The 15,613-nt window shown below is 44.8% G+C and overlaps 1 protein-coding gene across 1 annotated transcript in view; it reads left to right on the forward strand.

Moving 5' to 3' along the window:
• QRICH2 (glutamine rich 2) overlaps positions 1-15,613 on the forward strand; it is a 119,704-nt gene that overhangs the window by 52,023 nt on the left and 52,068 nt on the right. Inside the window, exons 7-9 of the mRNA XM_088482743.1 lie at positions 1,653-1,775; positions 2,271-2,345; positions 12,507-12,671. Coding sequence (XP_088338869.1) covers positions 1,653-1,775; positions 2,271-2,345; positions 12,507-12,671 — 363 coding nt within the window. The remainder of the gene's footprint in view (positions 1-1,652; positions 1,776-2,270; positions 2,346-12,506; positions 12,672-15,613) is intronic.

Genomic DNA, 15,613 nt, shown 5'->3' on the forward strand with positions numbered 1-15,613 from the left:
GCGTCTTTTGCTTTAAGTCAACTTTTATTGCAAAACAGCAACTAACTAGTTTACACAAATGTCCTTATAAGTATGTTATTTGCTTTTTTCTATGAAATAGCACTTTGTAAAAATTACTAAATAAACTACAGTTTTCTGCAATTAGTGTACATTTATTTAACTGAACTGAAATTTTACATAATTTTACTTACACTTGGTTGAACCTGGCAAGTGAAAGGTTACATCTATACTGATATAATAAGAACATTGTGTCTGTTTGTTCCAAGTTGGCGGAAAAACTACTGAACCCATTTTCATGAAAACTGCCTCATTTTGTATTGGAAATAGCGTACACTTTGTTTCATCTCGATCCATCACGATAAAGCTGAACAAAGTGTATTAGCATTATCAATGCAATAGATAGGAGTGGAACCATGCGCACGGCCGGTAAGGGTGGGGGGAGAGGTGCTTTGAGTCCGCTCACTTGAATAGGATAGGCTACGTAGCAGTCTGCTCACAGGGTGCACAGTGACATTGATGTGAGTGGTGGGTGAAGGCACTGCTGCCACCAGTCTTTATAGCGCAGCTGGTCATGTGGGCCACTCCAGCGACAGGGTCCCTATGCAAAGCAATACAACTAGAACACCTGAAATAACAAAAATGTTAACAGAAGCGATTTCATTGTGGGCGAACAATCGGGCAACAGCTAGTTCTTCATAGGGTTGAGAATATACACTGTTCCATCGAAATGAAAAGAGTCTGAGTTCTGTTGATCCAGAGGAAGAAAACATAAAATTTGCCAAAGAGACTTTTTACTTTTTCAAATCAGTAGGGAAAACAAAACTCCTTTCTAGCCCTATAAATGGCCATCAGACTCAATCACTCCTTATTGTAACATACTAATAATTATAGACACAGATTAAACTGTCCTGTGATCTATTGTTTCTCTTACAGACATCTTCCCATAATTTCTACAGAATATAACATGTTTCTTCTCAACAATCTTTGCCATGAGTCTCCCCCAACAATCTTACAGCCACCCACAACCTCTCACTGTCATTGAAGTCTTAGCACAGGATGGCATGAAGACTCATCCATCATCTGTCATCACTGCCACTTTACAGCCAGAACTCAACCCAGGATGGCATGAAGGCCCGTATATCTATTCTCACTGCCACTTTATTACCTGAACCCAAGTTGGTACAAAGTCTCAGCTACTTGTCCTCACTGCCACATCCTAGGCAGAGATAACTTGTCTAGCTTGCAGCATTTATATATTTGATAAGGTCTGCCAGCCAGTTTGCAGGTATGGACAGCTTCAGGAACTGGTGACTGATTACATAGCCAGGCAACAGGGCAAGAAGGTATCTCAGCTTCTGATTCAGGTAACTGAACATGTAGCATAGTCCCAATAGTCTCTGGTAACCATGTCTATGGACCACGACTTTTATTGTCTACAACCACTTTTCGAATTTGAAGTGACATTGGAGCTATAATCATTACTATGGCTACTTTGATTCCTGGAATTTGTCCAGCACTGGGCTACTATTTTTTGACCAGGAGAAAGGATTTGGGCATTTCATTTTAGTTTGATTATCCAAACCACTCACTTTAGATTTTCTCATGTCTCTTTGTTTTCCATAATCTCTAAACAATTTACTTTGCTCTCTCAGGACGAGGCACACCTTGGTCATATCCAGCACACAATGTTGCAGCTGCAGGAAGAGTGTGGGCGGTTAAACAAGACCACTGAATCGCTAATCCAGGATAATCAGCAGAAGCAGGAGCACATCAATGTGAGGAAGGCTTAAACATTTTATTATTACATCCTCTATTCCTATTTACCAAGGCTTTAGCAGGGCTTTTTTTGCCACCTGTACTGGCAGCCCCAGTAATTACAGCTCTGATCGGAGCATCCTCAGTATGATCCGGGGGGCTGTAAAGCTGCAGGGTGCCTTCCTGGAGAGTCCAGCGGCATTGAGGAAGCAATTCCGCTTGGCCGTTCCAGGCACCCTGCTAGCCATATGCAGAGGCCATAGGTGAGCAGCGGTGCCGCCCACAGGGCACTGCGCTCTGTGCCGTGGCACCGCTCACACACCCCTAATTACATCACTGCCGTTTACACCCTTTTGGCTTCCCATCATGATCTGTTTAGCTCTTTTCTCTCTTTTTTTCTTTCAAACTCTCCCCCTACTTAGCTACTCCTAAATCCCCCACACTCCCTCTTCTACATTTCACCTGCATCCTTTTTTGGATGATCACAGTGCATCACACATTGTCTTGTTCATCAGATCCTGTACCAGTCTTTGGAGAAACTGGATGAGAAGAAAGTGGACAAGGAACACACAGATCTGGAGATAGACGTGGTAAGCTCCGGGTGGCTGTGTGCTGCAGTACTTGGCTAAACGCACACATTTGAAATAAGCCCTAGTGAGGACACATTACCATTATTCGCTGTAATGTAACAGGTACTGGTGGAAACAGCCTTAGATAGCCATATAGCCCTGTAGGGCTTCACATTCTTTTTCATTTATGGTCAGCCTCTGCAGGGCCGCAACTAGGGGGGGCTGGAGGTGCACGTGCACCGGGTGAGCCGCTGTTCCCGGTGCCAGTGACCTCCAGCCTGACGCTGCAGAGAGGCTCCAAGCCAGACGTCCGCTGGTAATATTTATTACCAGCGGGCGCCTGGGTCCTTCTCTGCAGCGATTCGGTGTAGCCGGAGGCTTGAGTTCTCTCCCGAACTCCAGCTTCCGGCTCTCCCCATGGGCACATGACGTCTCCCCCATAGTGCCGAGGAGCAGCCGGCGGAGTGGACGCGACGCTGGATGCAGGAGCAGGGTTCAAGGTAAGTATTTTTTTTTTAATAAGCTGCACTACAGGGGCATGGGCATTATGACAGGGGCATTACTATGGGGGCATGGGCATTACCACAGGGGCATTACTATGGGGACATGGGCATTACCACAGGGGCATGGGCATTACCACAGGGGCATTATTATGGGGGCATGGGCATTACCACAGCTGCATTACTATGGGGGATGGGCATTACTATGGGGGCATGGGCATTACCACAGGGGCATTACTATTACCACAGGGGAATTATTATTGGGGGCATGGGCATTACCACAGGGGCATTATTATGGGGGCATGGGCAATAAGGGGCATTACTAATGGGGCATGAGCACTACAGGGGCATTATTATGGGGGCATGGGAATTACCACAGGAGCATTACTATGGGGGCATGGGCATTACCACAGGGGCATTACTATGGGGGCATAGGCACTACAGGGGCATGAGCACTACAGGAGCATTACTATTGGGGCATGGGCACTACAGAGGCATTACCACAGGGGCATTGTTATGGGGGCATGGGCATTATCACAGGGGCATTATAATGGGGGCATGGGCATTACCACAAGGGCATTAATATGGGAGCATGGGCTCTACAGGGGCATTACTATGGGGTATTAATATATGGGCATTACTATGGGGGCATTACAATATGGGCACTACTACAGGGGCATTACTATGGGGGCATTATCATATGGGCACTACTACAGGGGCACTACTACAGGGGCATTACCTCAGGGGACATTACTATAGGGGCACTGCTGCAGGGGGAATTACCAGGGGGGGGCGCCAAATTACTGTTTTGCCCCTGGTGACAAAAATCCTAGTTTCGACCCTGGCCTCTGAGATAACATGCAAAGAAATATTCATAGCCTATTTCCCCCTGCTAACTGTACCACTTTCTTTTCCTATTGGGGACACTGCTACTGTGGGACTTAATAATAATAATAATAATAATAATAATAATAATATTATCCTTTATTTATTTGGCGCCACAAAGGTTCAGCAGCGCCTTACATAGTACATAAATGAGCACACAAGAAAAACAGTTAATAGTAATATAAAACAATACAGGATAAGGAAATGGTTTATGCACATAGCTGCATAACACAAGCAGCAGGGTCTCAGCAACCAAGTGTTAGGTGCCAATTGGGGAGTTAGGAGTAAAAGATACTATAAGTAGGGGGAGGAGAAGCACGTGAGGAATGAGGGCCCTGCTCATGAGAGCTTACATTCTAAATGGGAGGGGCAGACAGACAGGGGCAACACAGATGGGGTAGATGGTGAGGAAGGAGCATGGAGCAGTGGGTTTGGATATGTGCTGCGGAATGTGTGTGTATAAGATGACTTGATGTTATGTCAAACTTAAATTCTTCATACATCTATCCCTATGACAGAAAATAGATTTTGTTTATGTGTTATTTACATGAGAGATGTACAATATAAAGCTATAGCGCTTTCATTTTTTGTGTTCCATTTTAGCATCTACATACATGCTGCTAAAAATGCAGCTATTATGGGACTGTCCCGCCATCCTAATACAGTAGTGAAGTCTTTAGTCCCAGCTGCTGGGTGCTATGCCATGCTCCTGTGAGTGGGTGCATCTCACATGCTAGACCCACCCACAAATGGGTTGCTTAAGCTTCTTCCCTGTACAGCCCCACAGCAGTTGCTCCCCAGTTTATAACTAAGGGCCCAAGGAATCAGTAGCCTTTGGCAGCCAAACACAAACACTTTATTTTACATTATTTTATTTACTTCTACTATTCTTGGCTGCTGCAGCGCTTCATGTACAAAGGAACTCCTTGGGTAGGACTGGCCAAACCCAGATCAAATAATCCCAAATTCCATGGAAATATCTTGTAGTTTATGCTTTGTCATCTAACAAGATCACTAGCTGAGAATTTCCACCTAAGGTGGACACAACAGCTTATCCAATCGCTAACAATACCCATTCCAAATTCCGCCCCTCAAGTATGGTAGGGGCCAAACATTTGAGGATATTTTAGTAATCTATTTATGTGGCGCTGATGCTGCATTAAGATCCATTTATCATCGGAATAGGTCAATAAAGCCATTGATATATGGTCAGAACAGGACATTGAGGGGTTACAGTCTGACAGGCAGACGGTAGAGTTGCCACCTTTATTCATCAGGAATACATCAGGATACTTGGGCAAGGCAGTCCTGGGTGCAGGCCTTATTACTGTCTCAGCCTGAACCATAGTTGCTAGATGTGCACTTTGGTTGATGTCTGGAATGCTGATATTAAGTCCAAAAATACTTGAGTCTCAGCTTTTTTATAAAAATATGCTAATTTTTCCAGAACTTGATACGATTATCTGTCAAGACACTGAATGAAAGAGATTTCTCCCTTCTGGGGAATGCAATGTGAGCAAAATGTTAAAGATTTCACTCTTGTTACATCCCGGCCTACAATTCTACATCTAGGAGGTATATTTAGCCGACATGACTTACAACAGAGGGGTAGAAAGGTAGGTAGCCCCCTGCACCAGTCCTCCAAAGCCTTTGATGAGCAAAGAACAGGGTTGTAGAACGCTCAGCTTTGTCTGCAGTGGAGCCCATCTTCTTTTTTGTCATTTATTTTTATTGAAGCAATGAATGTTACGGCAGCATATGACAAATAGAATGTACAGCTACATATGACCAATAGATGATCAGTGTATCACATTGTCAGAAAAGGTATAACACAAAAGTAGTTGTACAATATCAACAAATGAAACGACTTTGGTTACAATATGAGATTTGGAAACAAAACATTCCAAAGGTTAAGGATAACCTTAGGGCGATGAAGATTCACAGAGACATTATATGATACCATCATCTTAATATATAGCAATATTGACCGATAAAAACAATAGTCAAAAGAGAAAAAAACGAAAAGAAAAAAAAAAAGAGTTGCGCTCGCACCCTCCCCTTAAATTCCCCATAACCAACTGAAAAGGAGAAAACTAGAGGACAATGGGAGGATCATCTTCTATCATTTGGGACATATACCAAACAGAATTGGACAATGAGCCGTGGAGTTGAGATCTAACAGCACTGGATAAAGTTGTAATGTAGCTTTCCCACACACCCAAAAACTGTTCCACTTTCTTATCTCCCTCCAACACCACTCTCTCCCATTCCATCCGGAAAAGAGAAAAGAGTATGACCTTAAATAAGGACAAAGATTCAGGGTGTATCCATACTTGGAAAATAGCCTTAGAAGCTGTCGCACTAATTGCAAGCAGCAGTTTTTTACCACCTCTAGAGATATTTTGGCCCTTTGGAGAAATACCAAAAAGCGCCCATTCAGGGGTTAGAGGCAGATCATTTTTAAACTGCTCAGTTGAATAGTTATGCACCTGCACCCAGAAATGATGAAGTGGAGCCCATCTTCTGTTGTTACAAGACCAATGAATAGCTTCCTTTCCAGACCTTTGTGTAAGAGGTATAATAGAGATACTCTTATGATGAACAACCATTTGCACAGGAGAAAAATGTGTTGTAAGGATTTAACTGCTAATTTGGAAGATATTCATCATCACCCCTGTTACTGGAGATAAGCAAAGTTGCATTGTGTAACCAAGACCAAGACCCAGGTCTCAGTTATGTATTTTGCCTATAATTATAGACAGTGCTTCTATCAATCTTTGGGAGGACTATAATCATTGTGTCTCAAGGGTGGATCATACATTTTCAAAAATCAAGTTTGATTACCCCTCAGCGCAGTGTTCACCATCCATATTTTTGGGAGTTATCTTGAATCTCAAAAGAACAATTGTTATTTTATGCATGAAGCTATTGGAGAAAATGGTCTTCACTTTTGATGCAATGCATTATGTGATGCTTCCATTCCTGGACTTTTCAAAACAATATTGTGTCAAATGTTTCCATGTCCAACCAACAATCTCTCTTGTGGTGGTTGAGAGCAGATAATTTGAACAGGGGCTGGTGCTTCCCCATCTGGTACTGAACCATTGTGACTGTAGATTGCAGTCAAGGATGGGGAGTTGGGACACTGAACCTTTATCTTCAAGGTCAGAGATGCCCATTTATGGTCCTAAACTTAAAGCAGTGACAATAACTCTGGTAAAATTTCAACCTTTCCTGAAGGGCAGGGTAGTCCATAGTCCATCAAACACTGTCACTGCTACAGCTTACATAAATCATCGAGACGGAACCAAAATCTCCCTTGTAATGCAGGTATCAGCCAAGATCATTAAATGTGAGGAAATATATATTCCAGCAATTTCAGCAATATGCATTCCAGGTGTCACAAACCACTTCTCTCTGCCCTGCTGCCACGTCACTTAGCTGACTCCATGCTCCTGCTCCATGGCAGATCTTCAGCGTGTTCAGGCATCATCTGTCCAGCTGTGACAGCTACTACCTCTCTCTGTAGCTGTCAGTGGTTTCCCCGGTGTCCACGAGTGGCATCCTACCCGGCTCCGGCTGCTGGACGCCGCCATGACATCTGGATTAGGTGACCAGATCCCCACCAACAGGAGACCAGTATTCCATCACCTGACGCCTGTAGCCAATCCTTGATGACTTGGGGATATAAAAGGATTTTAATTTGAGACTATCGGTGCCAGTGCAATAGTGTCTGCAGCCTAGCTTTGTGCTACTCCTGCGGGTTCTCTATCTTTGCCTTGAGACTTCGGGTGCAGTTGCCACCTTGCTGCGCTGCTGGTGCCAGTACTCCGGTTCCATTCCAGTGATCCATCATTCTGGTCCCATTCTGGTGTTTCAGTGCCATTCCGGTTATCCAGTATTCCAGTCCCATTCTGGTTGTCCAGCATTCCAGTCACATTATGGTTGTCCAGCATTCCGGTCCCATTCCTGTCATTCAGTACTTTGGTCCAGAGCTACTCCGGGTTCCATGTGATCCAGAATTCTACTGGTTCTAGCCTGGTTGATGTACTAAAGCTTTCCCTATTCTATATACCTGCACCTGTGTGCCTCAAGCACCTATCCTCTGGTTCCCATCAAGACTCCAGCTGTGTCACCAGTGACTCCAGTCACCAGCAGCCAAATCTTCCCTACCAGTTTAACACACAGTGCACTCCAATACACTCCTATATCTCTGTTCTAGTCCATGAGCAGGAATTATATTAGGCCGTCCAGCTTTCAGACGGTTCCAAAGACAAATACAAATGTGACAAAAGGAGTGGAAAATTGGGAGGTTTATTTCCTGAGCAAACAAACCGTTATGCGTGGGGATTGTCTTTTCACCAGCATATAAAAATGTGTGGTCTTCCAGAGATCAGCATGATGGCATCTCGCTTAAATTGCAATGAGAATTGGTTCTGCTCAAGACACAAGGATCTACAGGCACGCTTAGTGGATGCAATGATAGTTGTAGAATTTTCAGTCAATTCATTTATCTATTGCCACTTATAGCCATGCTACCCCAGAAAGTAAAAAAAGAGAAAAAACACCATCGGGTTTACGTACATTTCTGAATCAGGTCCATTGTTCCTTACATGGATGACAGTATTCCTTTGGCCACCTCCTCTGCAAGGAGCTTTTCTGAATTGGAAACGTTATCATATGTCACCTTTTTTGATATTCCATGATCACAGGGCTGTCATATTTTTAACCATATTGTTAGCCAAAATTTGTTTAATTTTCATATCAATCAGAGTATTGATCTTTTCTTTGAAACAATCTGGATTCTCAGGCACCATAGCTGCAAGGGGTGCAGCTGTTTTGAGGCCCTTGTCAAAGTTACATGTATTATATAACTTTTTCACCATTGGGTGGTGCATAGGGGTCCTTTTAAACTTTTTTTATGGGGTCTTCAAATACCTAGTTAGGCCCCTGTGAGACATGGTTACATTGCATCATTGAAGATCTGTTTGAAAAGATCTTCTGGTTTTTGAAAGTCAGATTCTCTGCTTGTACTTTATGACATGCAGAAAAGATATTGCTTGCAACAAAACTCATAATTGTTAGGAGGATTAGAGAAGTAATCCATCAAGTTTTCTTCAGCTCAGAACAATCAGTTCCCAAAAATATCTCCGCTCAGTCTACCAGATGAGTGAGTGCTTCATGGGCTGTGCATCATGGGACCCCAGCCAATTAGCTGTGTCAAACGGGATGTAGTGATGAGACTGGCGGCCTCAATGCCGACAGCGGAATCCAGGCAAGGGATGTAACATAGGCGTCAAAATACCGACACCTATGTTAATCCCAACGCCGGAACGCTGAGGACGCCAGCCCAAACAAAGGTAAGTCCGGGGCGCCCTTAGCGTTAACTGCAGTGGGGAGGGTTATTAATAGGGAGTCTAGTGGGGTTAGCGTTAGGTTTGGGGGGGAGATTAGGGATAGGCACCCCTAGGAGGGCGGGTTAGGGTTAGGCACCACCGAGGGGAGGTTAGGGGTAGGCACCACCGGTGGGAGGTTAGGTTTAGGCACCCCCCCCGAGAGCGTTAGGTTTAGGGTGCAGGGAGGGGGTGTTAGGTTTAGGCACCTCTGAGGGGGAGGTTAGGCTTAGGCACCACTAACGGAGGGTTAGGGGGATGACAGGGGAGGGTTAGTATACTTACCTACCCCAGCCGGGATCTCCTCATGTCTGCCATCCGCTGTTGGGATTTGAGCCACCGGCATTTCAATCCCATTCTGTGTCGAACAGCAACCTAATCTTAGGTCTATAATTTTACCAAATTTTACAGTTTTAACATTTTTGTATGTAAGGATGCTTTCTTTCAGCAAAAGGTGCTGCACAGATCTATTTCTGGCCGTATCCTCCCATAGGGACTGGTTTGGAACATTCCAATGGTTGCAGTGTCCACAATAGGAAGAAAGAGAGATGCAGATTTTTGGTAGTTATTTTATTTCAATATCACAGATTCCTTGATTCCTTTTGAGGAATATTGTTTTCCTGCCCTTACGCTTATTGGTTCAGTTAATGTTTATTGTGCTCTTTAGGTCCTGTTTTTTTTTTATTATCTCCATGTGGTTTTCTATTTTCTGCAATACCTAATCCTTTAACAATGTACCATTTTTTCTGATGTCTGTTAAGCGACTTTGAGTCCTGTGGGAGAAAAGCACCATATAAATACAATTATTAATCTCTGAATGTTTCTTGGAGTGTAAATTTGCGCCTTATGGTCCACTGTTTACCCTATCATTGGGGCTTTGTAAAGCTGGGTACACACGTAAAGATTTTCTGTCCAAGCATCCAACTAGTTGATTGGTTGGAATGAAAATCTGGTAACGTATAGGAGTAACTGATGATCAGCAATTTGCTCCTAAATGCCAGAAAACAGATGAAAATGGACGTTCAGACAAGTTTGTTAAATGTTTGATCTAAACAATTTGTTCAAACAACAGTTTTTGTCAATTTTCAAGCATTTGGGAGCAACTTGCTGATTGCCATTTGCTTTCATACCTTACCAGATATTCATTCCAACCAATCAACTAGTTGGATGGTTGGACAGAAAATCTATACGTGTGTATGCAGCTTAAGTTTTCACTGAAGAGCCATTGCGGAGAGGCTGCAGAGGGGAGGAGCTTAAGTTTTGTTAACTCATTAACTTTTAAGTGCCCAGCTCCTGGGCTAGTTTGTATGTCAGCAATGTTGTAATTGCCAATAATCCTCTTTTCAAGTTCACACTGATAAGACAAAAAACATTATTACAAACCATTAATATTCATAATAAGGTGGAGTGTGAAAGGAAAGGACCAATTTTGTATTATCCCTCTAGGGCAGAGGTTCCTAAACTCCATCATTACAGTCCAGGTTTTAAGGATGCTTGAGCCAAGATGGTTACTAATTAATTCACCTGTGCTCAAGCTTGGAGATCCTTAAAACCTGAACTGTAATGGCAGAGTTTCTGAACCTCTGCTGTAGGTTATCACTGTCAACTAATATACACAGTATATACAGGACAGTGCTGCCATTAGGAAAAACTAAGCAGTTTGTAAGGTGCCAAAACAGTGAATACTTGACATGTAACTCAGCCAGTATTTTAATTGCACAAAGAGCAACCCCACATGGAGCATCAGACACTGACATCTGAGAGGCTATGAAGATGCTAATTGCTGCTCCTCTTAGCCTATAATAGGCTGGGTTTGTGGCCCTGGGATATGGCATGGTTGAGCGACAGCTTCCCATGGAGGAGCATCGGATGCTGCTTCACTCACACACACACACACACACTTACCTCTATCATAAAAACGGGGAAGGGGAAACAACACCCGAGGGGGAGAACCATTTTTGGGAGGGGATAGACACCCCCTGGGGCTATTCTGAGTTGCATGCAAAGTGCCTGTAGTTGCGGGCACCCACAGAAGCCCATTATACTACCTTATGCTAATAGGCACCTGTTGAACAATTCCAAAGAGAGTGGAGGAGGGCTATGTATTGGGGACAGTGAGTGAATAGGGGTCTGTATATTGTTGTAAGTGAGTAAAGAGGAAGACTGAATATTGGGGACAATGAGTGAAGAATGGGCTGTATATTGTTGTGAGTGTAGAGGAGAACTGTGTATTAGGAATGGTGGGTGAAGAGGAGGACTGTGTATTAGGCATGGTGAGTGAAGAGGAGGACTGTGTATTAGGTATGGTGAGTGAAGAGGAGGTCTGTGTATTAGGTATGGTGAGTGAAGAGGAGGACTGTGTATTAAGTATGGTGAGTGAAGAGGAGGACTGTGTATTAGGTATGGTGAGTGAAGTGGAGGACTGTGTATTAGGTATGGTGAGTGAAGAGGAGGACTGTGTATTAGGTGTGGTGAGGGAAGAGGAGGACTGTGTACTAGGTGTGGTGAGTGAAGAGGAGGACTGTGTATTAGGTGTGGTGAGTGAAGAGGAGGACTGTGTATTAGGTGTGGTGAGGGAAGAGGAGGACTGTGTACTAGGTGTGGGGAGTGAAGAGGAGGACTGTGTATTAGGTGTGGTGAGTGAAGAGGAGGACTGTGTAGTAGGTATGGTGAGTGAAGAGGAGGACTGTGTAGTAGGTATGGTGAGTGAAGAGGAGGACTGTGTAGTAGGTATGGTGAGTGAAGAGGAGGACTGTGTACTAGGTGTGGTCAGTGAAGAGGAGGACTGTGTACTAGGTGTGGTGAGTGAAGAGGAGGACTGTGTATTAGGTATGGTGAGTGAAGAGGAGGACTGTGTATTAGGTATGGTGAGGGAAGAGGAGGACTGTGTATTAGGTATGGTGAGGGAAGAGGAGGACTGTGTATTAGGTATGGTGAGTGAAGAGGAGGACTGTGCATTAGGTATGGTGAGGGAAGAGGAGGACTGTGTACTAGGTGTGGTGAGTGAAGAGGAGGACTGTGTATTAGGTATGTTGAATGAAGAGGACTGTTTATTAGGTACGGTGAGTGAAGAGGGGGCTGTATAATGTTGTCAGTGAGTGAAGTGGAGGATTGTGTATTGAAGAGTGTATGAAGGGGGGGCTATATTGAGGAGAGGGAGAAAAGAGAGGGGACTGTGTATTGGGGTAGGTAAACAATATGTGGTGCTGTTAATTCCTTGACCTGGGCAACACCGGGCACAGCATGCTAGTACTTAATTGAGAAATACCATATGAGCCCATCTAGTTCTATAATACTGGTTCCTCTCTTTTCCTTGTTTTTTATATATATGTGTATAATGTTGCCTATCATTTTATCTTTGTCATGCTTCTCTCATTCTACCAATCTTCTCCCTGGCTGGCTAGCAAGCAGAAAAGCTTGCAGTGGAAGATAATGTGAGTCAGGCACGGTTTGATGAGACCACTGAACAACTGAGCGGTATGATGCAGGAGCTGCTGGGCAGAGTGAGCGGGCAGGAGCAGGACTGGCAGAAAATGCTGGAGAAGATCAACATTGAAATGCAGAGTAAAGTGAGTCAGTTCATGTATATTATTATTATCATTACTTTATATGGTGCCACAAATGTTCCGCAGCGCCTTACAAAGTACATAAACAAAAAGTTGACCAGTGACTTACAATACAGTACAATTCAATACAATGCATGACAAGGACATGGATTATATACATTGCTACATTAGCGACCATAATACCCACATAAGCAACAGAGCATAAGCAACCAAGTGTTAGATGCCCTAGTGGGGAGTAAGAAATAGATGAATGTAATGTAAGGAGACGCACAAGAGGGTAGAGGGCCCTGCTCGTAAGAGCTTACATTCTAAAAGGGAGGGGTAGATAAACAGGTGTGACACAGATGGGGTAGACGGGGAGGAAGGAACATGTAGCCACAAGTTATGATGAAGAGTGGAAAGCATTAATGAAGTAGTGAGTCTTGAGAGCCCGTTTGAATGATTGTAGAAAGGTGGAGAGTCAGGGCCTGATTCAGAGCCGCTCGCAAAAAGCGTGCGTTCTCTCTGAATCAGGGCGTGTGCTTTTTTTTTTGTGTTGCGGCCTCTTGGCCGCTCGCATAGCTGTGAGTTACCAGCCACAGCTTCTGCGAGCGGCCATGATGATGGTCGCGATGATCGTGACCAACGGGCTTGCGACGAGACCCTTGTGGTAGGGTCTCATTGCCGCAAGCCCCAGTGGACTTCCTGCACTATTAGAGCAGGAAGTCCACCTACTGACATCACTAGGGATGTCAGTAGGGCCGCCCACAAACGGCAGGCATTCGCATGGGAACGCCTCCATTTGTGAAGCCACCCCCCCGCCACGCCTACAAAATGGGGCGAGTTGTCGATCAACATCGAGAGCCGCCCCTTTTGTAGTGAGTCCCGGAGCGAGTGCTTTTTGCGCTCGCTCCGGGGCTCACGCGTGAGCACTGGACCACCATCGACCCACTTGCGAGCGGGTCTGAATCAGGCCCTCTGATGGGGAGAGGGAGAGAGTTCCAGAGGTGGAGGCTTAGGCCCTGATTCAGAGCCGGACGCTCTGACCAGAGCGCTCGCTCTGAATCAGGGCCCACCTCCATAATTATGGAGCGTCCTCCTGGACGCTCGTATAGCTGTGGGTCACCACCCACAGCATATACGAGCGTGCAGGTTGATGGTCGCGATGGTCTTGACCATCGCGACCATCACCACTGCGAGCCGAAGCCTGTGGTTGAGTTTCTCAACCGCAAGGCCAGAAGTGATTTTGGCTCTATCAGAGCCAAAATCACTCCCACTGACATCACTAGCGATGTCAGTGGGGCCGGCTTCTGACGGTAGGCGTTCCCTTGGGAACGCCCCCGTCTGGGAGGCACGCCCACCAAAGGGGGCGTGCTGTCAATCAACATCGACAGCACGCCCCCTTTGGTGAGACACTCCGAGCGAAAGGAAAGTCCTTCGCTCGTCGCGTCTCGCGCATGCGCACGACGGAGCTCCCTCCGTCGTGCGCATGCGCAGTGCACACCATCGACCCACTTGCGAGCGGACAGCCGCTCGCGAGTGGGTCTGAATCAGGCCCTTAGTTTTTCTGGGTGACAGAATAATAAAGGAATAGTTCATACTGAGTGCAGCTGGACACTAAAGCAAGTTGTAAGTTGTATTGCTAAGATAACAAATTTAAAAGTAACTGTGAAAGATTAGCCCAACAATGATACTTGAGTAATTGAGTTAGTAGTGCAGTAATTTGTATATGTTTTCCCAGAGTAGGTTAGTTATGATCATGTAGTCCATGTATGTGTCATTTTCATTCACAATAGAATATATGCAGCTTTCTAGCACTAGGGCAAATTGGAAGTGGCTTATTTTTTTATATAAATGCTGAGCTCATTGCTGGAGAAATTCCATTTCTTTACAATAATTCCTAATTGATGGTATAAAGTATAGATTCTTGGAGACAGGGAACAGGTAACAATGGGCCTCATTCGGAGACGGATGATGCCGCGTCCACTGGTGCGACTATATGAAAATACCACGAGAAGCCTTTCCCTGGTATGCAGTTGTGCATCTGCATGTGCAAAGAGTCAGACGCCCACTTTCAGCATCTTTAGATGCTGAAGTATCGCTTGTCGCACCATCCAAACCTGCACCAGCACCAAGCTAGGTGCCGAATCTCCGTCAGAGTATGGCTTCCTATGTAAGCGATTCAGCACCTGAGTTTGCAGCCAGTACCACGACACTCCCATAAGGCGGACCATATTCTAGTGTCTGAATAACCACTGCCCAGGAATGCCTAGCACATTTTTAAGACCCTTTGGATACCTTGCGTCTCAATCTCAACACTGCCTCTGTGCATACACGTCATGGGACGCATCCACTGTGACTCTTTAGTGACTTGGCCTTATTTATCAACGAGTGTTATCATTCACAACAAGTGATAATACTCGTTGCGTATGATAAATGGTGCTCCAGCCAATCAGCTCCCAACTGTCATCAGTTAGAAAAATGGCGTGAGCTGATTGGCTGGAGCACCATTTATCATACGCAACAATTTTTATCACTTGTTGTAAATGATAACACTCTTTGATAAATTAGGCCTTTATTAGACGCTTGCGTATATGAAAAACATTATCTATTTGTGCAAATATTGGACCTGATCCAGAATTATACGCTATTGTGATGTTTACGCAGTTGAGCGATAATTGGAAAGCTGCACATGCGTCTGAGTCGCACATGCATCAATGTACATTAGTGTAGTCACTCGCAATCACTATTTACTCGCAGTGTCATTGACAGTCAGGGAGCGTTTGTGGGAGGTAATGGGAAGTGCCAGCTAAAAATGCAGGCATGTTTTCAGGGCATGTCAGAGCCTGCGCCTGTGATCCCATACGCAGTGAAAGTGTCTCCAGCATCTCAGTACACGCGACCATTCTGAGTGACCAAAGAGCAACTCAGATTATCAAAGGTTCTGCGACCGATGCTGTGTCTTT

The sequence above is a fragment of the Taudactylus pleione genome, unplaced genomic scaffold, assembly GCF_031769625.1.
Source record: "Taudactylus pleione unplaced genomic scaffold, aTauple2 ptg000290l, whole genome shotgun sequence".
NCBI lineage: Eukaryota > Metazoa > Chordata > Amphibia > Anura > Myobatrachidae > Taudactylus > Taudactylus pleione.